Source organism: Pteropus alecto, unplaced genomic scaffold (genome assembly GCF_000325575.1).
Source record: "Pteropus alecto unplaced genomic scaffold, ASM32557v1 scaffold34, whole genome shotgun sequence".
NCBI classification, from domain to species: Eukaryota; Metazoa; Chordata; class Mammalia; order Chiroptera; family Pteropodidae; genus Pteropus; species Pteropus alecto.
The window spans coordinates 6,550,999-6,558,264 of NW_006435763.1; the positions used below are offsets into that span (position 1 = coordinate 6,550,999).

Consider the following 7,266-nt stretch of genomic DNA (forward strand, 5'->3'; position numbering starts at 1 on the left):
GGAGATGGATAAACTTGGATTCTGGGGCTGGCTGTACCACTCACTCAGGTCACTGAGCTTCTCTTAGCCTCAGTCTGTAAAATGCCAATAATGATAGCTACCTTCAAATTGTGTTGAGGATTCAGTCAGATGCTATATGAAAACAGCTTTGCAAGCTCTAATATGCCATACAACTGTAAAGTGTTTTATTTTCCAACTCTTTAAAGTTTCCCTGGGTGATTTGGCTATCTTCAAATAACTCACTAATGTCAATAAGTTTTTTTTTTAGAGGTAGCGAAGACTTTTTCTTTGTGTGGTTTCAGGTGATATATTTGCATACTGCCAGGCCACCTCCTGCCAGCTGGGCAGCTTACAGAAGCTTTTCACCCACATTATGTCAACTAAAGAGATGCCTTTGGGCACGTTACGTAAATGGGAAAAAAAAATTACAATCAGAGATGGCCATTATTACTTCTGAGCCTTTAAGGTTTTTTGTTAAAAAATCATAAATAAGCACGATCGAAAACACCCGTATCTTTTCCTTTCTCTGCGGCAATTATAGATTTAACTTCTGTGGGTTTTTGGAGGATATTGCCTTTGATGAGGAGCTTTAAAAGAAGGTGATGCCATGACAGAAGTCAGATGATGTTAGGGAGGACAGTAGGGATGAGGTGACGAAAGTGTTTCCCAAACCTCAGTATTTCGTACGCCAGCCAGCCTGTTTTTGGCATATCTACATATCAACTGTACTTTCTATTTTTAACCTAATATTATCTTTTAAATTATTTGCCTTTTTAAAACTTAAATACATTTCAAAAGGAGACTTTATTTTACCATTATACATGGAAAACCTGTGTCATTTGATAGAAATTGCAAAAAATTTGGCAATAAAATCTATCGCATCACACGCAGTCTTTCAATTCTAGCCTAGATGCTGCTGTCTGCCAAGGCCCTCAGTCTAAAGCCTGCTCCTTTCTTCAAAAAATGAGAGGCTGGCAAGTGTTAGGAGTCAAAGACCTTCTAGAACCAAATTGCTCGGGGCTCGGGAACACTGAGCATAGTTGCAGAGGGAACGCCTTCTCTGTCACCCAGCGCAATTGAATGCCTGTCCCTCCCTGCGAGGCCTCGGACCTTGTCTAATAATGCCATGGAGGGAAGACTGGGACATGTCCCACACTTGGGGCACCTAGGTTAGGGCTTGCTAGTGGCCATCTGGTGGTTTAGGGGCTGTGCCGGTAGAGAGAGATCTCTGCAAAATCTCTTTTCCAGAGCTGGGAAGGAAGCCGTTGTGGATACTGGGTATGGTGGGAATTTGCCCGGTTTGCAGTGAGGAGAGCCGGCTCCCTCTGCATTAGTTTCTTAGGCTGCCATAACGAAGAATCACTGAGTAGGCAGCTTAAACAACACCAGTTTATTTCCTCACAGTCCTGGGGGCCGGAAGTCCAAGATCAAGGTGTTGGCAGAGTGAGTTCCTCCTGAGGCCTCTCTCCCGGACTCGCAGATGGCCGGCTTCTCCCAGGGTCCCCACAGGGTCTTCCCTGTGTCTGGGTCATAATCTTCTCTTCCTTTAAGATGGGATGCGGACCCCCCCGCCCCGGTGGTCTCATGTTACTTTAATTACCTCCTTCCCTAAAGGCCTTTCCTCCAAATACGGTCACATTCTGAGATTGGGACTTCCATACATGAATTTGGGAGGGACACGATACAGCCCAGAACAGCCTCTTTTCCTTCTCCCGACACCCCGTATCTGACCCCACTCCCCGTGTCTCCCCGATCTCTGACACTCACCCTCTGTCCCTCATAGGATTGGAACCTTCTTCTGCCCTCTGCTGCCTTTTATCCAAATGATTACTCTTTTCATCATGTTTTACGTCAAAAACGTGAGTCAGTTCGACATGGGATCCAACCAGCTTTGCTCAGTCACGTGAGCCAGAGGTGGTTGGACTTGAGTGGGGGGAAGGGAGGCAGGAGGGGTATCAGGAAGCCAGTGTCTGCCTGGGGTCTCTCTGGCCTGCTCCCCTGGACACGCATGGAAGATGGCTGCTTCTCTCTCTCCAGATCAGCCTGATGATGAATTTCCAGCCTCCGAGCAAAGCCTGGCGGGCCTCACAGATGATGACTTTCTTCATCTTCTTGCTCTTTTTCCCGTCCTTCACCGGGGTCCTGTGTACTCTGGCCATCACCATCTGGAGGTAGGAGGTGGTGGCCTTAGGTCGAGATCTTAGAGATGGGGGCGAGTGTTTTAGAATGTAGGTTTCATTAGTATTCAGGTACGGGGAGGCCAACAGATCAGGAGACGACTCCCATTGCAAAGATAATTTGTTAAAATAAAAAAAATTTTTAAAAAAGGAGAAAAGGTAATTTGTTGTACTCACAGATCTGAGAAAAGGGGCAACACCACACAACGTAGGGGGATGGGAAGGTGCCAGGGCGGGAGAGGAGGCGGAGGGACTGAGGAGAAAATGCAGGCAGGAGCCTTCATCGTGGTTCCCATGGGAAGGAGTGGGTGAGGCAGGGTACCGGGCTCAGGATTGCTGGTTTTAACGATTTCCGTGGGCTTGGGGACACTGGGGCTGCCTGGAGTTGCCTGGCGGAGGGGCGATTAGGGGAGGGGACGGAATTGTGGTCCAGAGCTGTGAGAGCTTGTTGGAGGAGGGGGAGGGGGAGGAGGAGGGGGATGTGGGCTGCGGACTGGCCGGTTTGCATATGAAGGACCTGTTTTGCAGGCTAGCCCTGGGAAGGGCAGTCTCTCCAGGATCAGTCAGACCCCAGATATCAAAACATCAAAGAGGAAAGACGTGCCGAATGCCGCGTTTCACCCAAGTTCCTTAATAAGAAACAGACAGTACAACCCAGGGGGGAACACGTGTCCTCGTTAGGCGCCCAGGGTCGCGACGGGCACAGCTTGCTCACATCCCCCGGAGTGCAGAGCAGAACGTCATCTAAATGAACGGAACGGCCCGTCTGCTGGGGCCTCAACAACTGCACCCCGCTTCGGCTCCTCCCGACTGCAGGCCGCGCGGCTCCCGCTCCATTCCTGGGGCCACAGCGGCCCTCCTCACACGGTGGGGGGGGGGGCTCCTCACTCCCTTTGATTTCCACACTCTGCTTCTCTGTTCCAAAGTCATCTCCAGGATCTGACCTTCACGGCCGTCCTCGTCTACTGTCGGTTCCACCTCTGCTGTCTCTCGGGGCCGTTTCTTTTCTTCATTCCATAGTTCAGAGTCAGAAATGCCTTTGTCGGAATCTTTGTTTACCTGTTTACTCGTTCGTTGCCCGTCCTGCCCACCAGAACGTGAACCAGAGAGGGCAGGTACCGCGTGTGTGTCTCGTTTACTGTGGCGCCTCCAGGGCCTGTATCTACCACAGCGCCTGGTACAAGCACAATAAACGGAATGAATGGATGAGGGAACGAACCAGCAAAGGAGGAAGTTGCTCTGTAGGATGCGCAGCACTGGGACCTGCGGCACTTCGCGGTGCTGTTTCGCAATGTCCTTGCTGCTCTCCATTCTGTCTTTCCTGAACCAGTTCCTCGTTGCCCTCCAGTTTCTACTTATTCTTAACGACTGACCGCACGTGGCTACCGCTCTTACAACTGCAGCTTGCACAGATTACGGGGTCCCCTCTTTGGATTTCTTAGTTCGAATTCCCAAGAAAGAGAATCTGATCCCCTCTCCTCCTTCCCCCGGTTTGTCGCTTTGAGCCGGAATACAACAGAGGCCGCTGCCGGGCCTGTGGATTGCTGGCTACCTGTGGATCAGGTGGCACCACCATCCAGGAGGGAGTATGGGTCATGAACAGGAAACGTACCAGCCGAGACTGTGAGGGGTTCCTCCTGCGGGGTGGTGTGCGTGGAGCAGGCAAGGATGGCTGGTTCCAGGCCCAGAGGCCCAAAGGACGCCCGGACGCTAGAACGAACTATCCCCGAGTCTCCCGCTAGAAACGCTCTTCTGTCCTCTGATCTCCCAGGTTGAAACCGTCCGCGGACTGCGGCCCGTTCCGAGGTCTGCCCTTCTTCATCCACTCCATCTACGGCTGGATCGACACCCTGAGCAAACGGCCTGGCTACCTGTGGGTGGTGTGGATCTACCAGAACCTCATCGGCAGCGTGCACTTCTTTTTCATCCTCACCCTCATCGTGCTGTGAGTGAGCAGGTTGGGGAAGGTGGGGAGGAAACGGCACGACATGCGCACAGCCTTGAGAACGCTCGTTCCGTGGGAGAGCAAAGGGCCGCGGCATAGTCGAGCGTTCTGCGTAATCCCGATGCTGCCCTTGAATTCTTTAAAAAAGTTATTGAATAGATTCTTATCCTAGTTTTTTTTGTTGTTGTTTTTTTGGTTTTTTGTTTTTTTGGTGCTTGTTTTATGAAGAAAGCAATACCTGGCCTTCTCCTCTTAAGAGAGAACATCGCAAATAAAATGACAAAAATGCAGATGAGCATGCCCAAGGAAATTACATGTGCGATTCTTTCTGAGACTGATTCTCTCTGAGACCGTGATATATTAAAAGGGGTTGGGCGTTATCGATATATAGGATAGCGTATTTGTGTTTTCAGAGAGAAAAAGATTGATTTGGGACTTCTTGTGAAAAAGCAGATCTGCCGAGACGAGGCCCATTTCCTCGCGTGGACAGTTGGCTAGCTGACTCATGGCTGTCCCTCTTTAGAATCCCAGTCCTGATGTCACCTGAGAGTGCAGCTCCTCGTAGAGGGACACGTGGCTCTCAGTCAGGCCTTCCCTCCCCAATGCGGGCTGCCATCGGCCTCTTTAAAATGCTGAGTTCTCCTGGGGCCTTGCTCTTTCAAACTTCTAATTCACTAGGGAGCTCGTTAGACATGCAGAGTCTTGGGCCCTACCAGACCTACGGAATCAGAATCTGCTTTTTAACAAATTCCCAGGAAATTTGTATCACATTGAAGTTTGAATGGCACTGTCCAGATTCGTAAATTCTGGCTGCGCATTAGACTCCTGTGCATTTTGAAAATACCGATGTCTGGCCCCTTGCCCGGAGAAGCTCAGTTAATCGATCCAAGAAGAGGCCGTGGCATGACTCTCTTTCCCACCTCTCCGGTTATTCCATGTGCAGAATGGTGAGCATCATTGCTGTAACGTGTTTAACCTATAACCTACTGGATACAACTCCAGGAACGCAGTTGGACCAAACCATCTGCAAGCAAATATCCTAGTTCCTTTGCACCCCACTGGAATTCAGAGCCCGCGAAATGCTGGCGAAAGTGTCTGCCATGCTTTCTTTTCCTCTCTTTCAGAATCATCACCTATCTGTACTGGCAGATCACAGAGGGAAGGAAGATTATGATCAGACTGCTCCACGAACAGATCATCAATGTAAGTTCTGTTGGACCCCTGTCATTCTCCCCCATTTTAACATTTTATAATGAAACTTCCAAACGTTGTCCAAAACAGAGTAGTACGACGAACCCCCACTTGCCCACCACCCCGCCCCACCCACTGTCAACCTTCATATACTCCTATTTCATCGACCCTATCCCTTTGCTGCAAATCTCTGGATTATTTTAAATAGCATCTTAGACTTTATACCATTTTATCTGTAAAAACTTATATACGCCTAAGAGATACAGACTTGAAAAGAAACGTAACCACAATACCAATCATCGCACCTAAAAGAAAACTAAATAATTCCTTATTATCATCTAATATCCAGTCGAATGGTTTAATTTCCCTAACTGTACCCTTGAGTGTCTTTTTATGGTAGGATCGTTCAACTCAGGATCTCAAAAAGTGCCACAGCTTGTATTTGGTTGATACGTCTTTTATGTGTCTTTCAATCTATAACCATTCACCTCTTCTCTCTTTTCTTGTCTTTTGTTGTTGAAGAAACTAGGTCATCGTCTTGTAGTAGTTTCCATATTCTGAATATAACTGATTTACAATCCTCTGGTACCATTTGGCATGTTTCTTTTTACTTTTTATTTTCTGCAAACCGGTATTGAGATTTAGAGACCTAATTAGATCCAGATTCAACTTTTTAGCCAGAATACTTCATAGATGATGTTACACACTTCTTATGGCATCGAGATATAAGATGTCTGATTGTCTTTTTGTGTGTGTGGGATGTTGAGAGTGATCAGTGGGTCCATGCTTTGTCAGCCTGACCCAGCCATCATACAGCTCCCCATCAGCCTTCTACCTAATGGACGTAGCAGTCTTTGATGAGTATTGCCTAGAAGATCCATTTATTTCATTAGAGATTATAGTGATACTCTAATTCTAGAACTTCTGTATTTATTAGCTGGAATTCTTCTACAAAAGAAGACTTTTTGCTCACCAACTATTCGATTACCTTGACATATAGTTCACACAAGAAAGGGAAGGTAAATGCATGATTCTCCCCCTTTATTTACCCTTTTTTAAAATGTCTAGTGTATTTGTTCCCTAGGGTGCTATTAAAAAAATTACCACAAACTGAGTGGCTTCAAACAACAGAAATGTATTGCCTCACAGTTCTGGAGGCCAGAAATCTAAAATTAAGGAGTTGACAGGGTTGGTTCCTCTTGAGGATTTGAGGGAGAATCTGTTCCATGCCTCTCTCCTAGCTTCTGATGGCGGCTGGCTAAGCTTGGTGTTTCTTGGCTGGGACTTCATCTTCATCTATCTATCTCCATCTTCATAAGGCCTTTCTCTCCGTGTCTGTTTCTCTCTCTCTTCTCTTCCAAGAACTTGTCATTGGATTTAAGGGTTAGGATAACTTGGACATACCTTTTTAAAAGGGAGAAGACACTATTTAACCCACTTTACCTAGCAACCTCCAAATATGGCTAATAAGGATTTTAAGATTATCGTTATGCATTCGTATAGTTTGACATTTTTCACTTACAGTTATTTGTTTATGCTTAAATGGCCTCATCCTTTGCTGGCGGAAATCTTGAATTAGTTCACGGGTTCACGCGATATGACTTCGAAAGTCTTTGAAAGCTTCCTTGCTCCCTGGAAGGATAAGATTTCCAGACTCATCACATTCATTTCCTGTCCTGGAACAGGAATCAGCCGCTTCAATTTATTTAAGGAGTCTCGCCGAAATGGTATTTAGAGACCATAGTCTGGGTACAGGGATTACTCATCACTATGGGGCTGGTTCCTTTTTCTTCTAAATACCAGCATAGCCATGACATGTGAGCACTTACTTGTAAGAACATGGAAAGAAGCAGGACTCGCCAGGGTCCTATCTGCTCGAATCTTTGGGGTGTCCGATTATCTGAGTTGATTATTTCTGGAGTGTAAAGAAAGTGTGTGGTTAGGTTATGCTCT

The 7,266-nt window shown here is 47.2% G+C and overlaps 1 protein-coding gene and 1 long non-coding RNA gene across 3 annotated transcripts in view; one reads left to right on the forward strand and one right to left on the reverse strand.

Annotated features, from left to right (window-relative positions):
- The window catches only part of TMC5 (transmembrane channel like 5), a 58,862-nt gene that overhangs the window by 47,273 nt on the left and 4,323 nt on the right, over window positions 1–7,266 (forward strand). For both annotated transcript variants that reach the window (XM_025046125.1, XM_015588590.2), the window contains 4 exons: window positions 1,784–1,859; window positions 2,038–2,171; window positions 3,949–4,122; window positions 5,247–5,325. In XM_025046125.1, coding sequence (XP_024901893.1) covers window positions 1,784–1,859; window positions 2,038–2,171; window positions 3,949–4,122; window positions 5,247–5,325 — 463 coding nt within the window. The remainder of the gene's footprint in view (window positions 1–1,783; window positions 1,860–2,037; window positions 2,172–3,948; window positions 4,123–5,246; window positions 5,326–7,266) is intronic.
- The window catches only part of LOC112479127, a 7,119-nt gene continuing 5,329 nt past the window's right edge, over window positions 5,477–7,266 (reverse strand). The window contains exons 3-5 of the long non-coding RNA XR_003046056.1: window positions 7,143–7,228; window positions 6,836–6,945; window positions 5,477–6,717 (exon numbers count right to left, since the gene is read on the reverse strand). This is a non-coding gene — a long non-coding RNA (uncharacterized LOC112479127). The remainder of the gene's footprint in view (window positions 6,718–6,835; window positions 6,946–7,142; window positions 7,229–7,266) is intronic.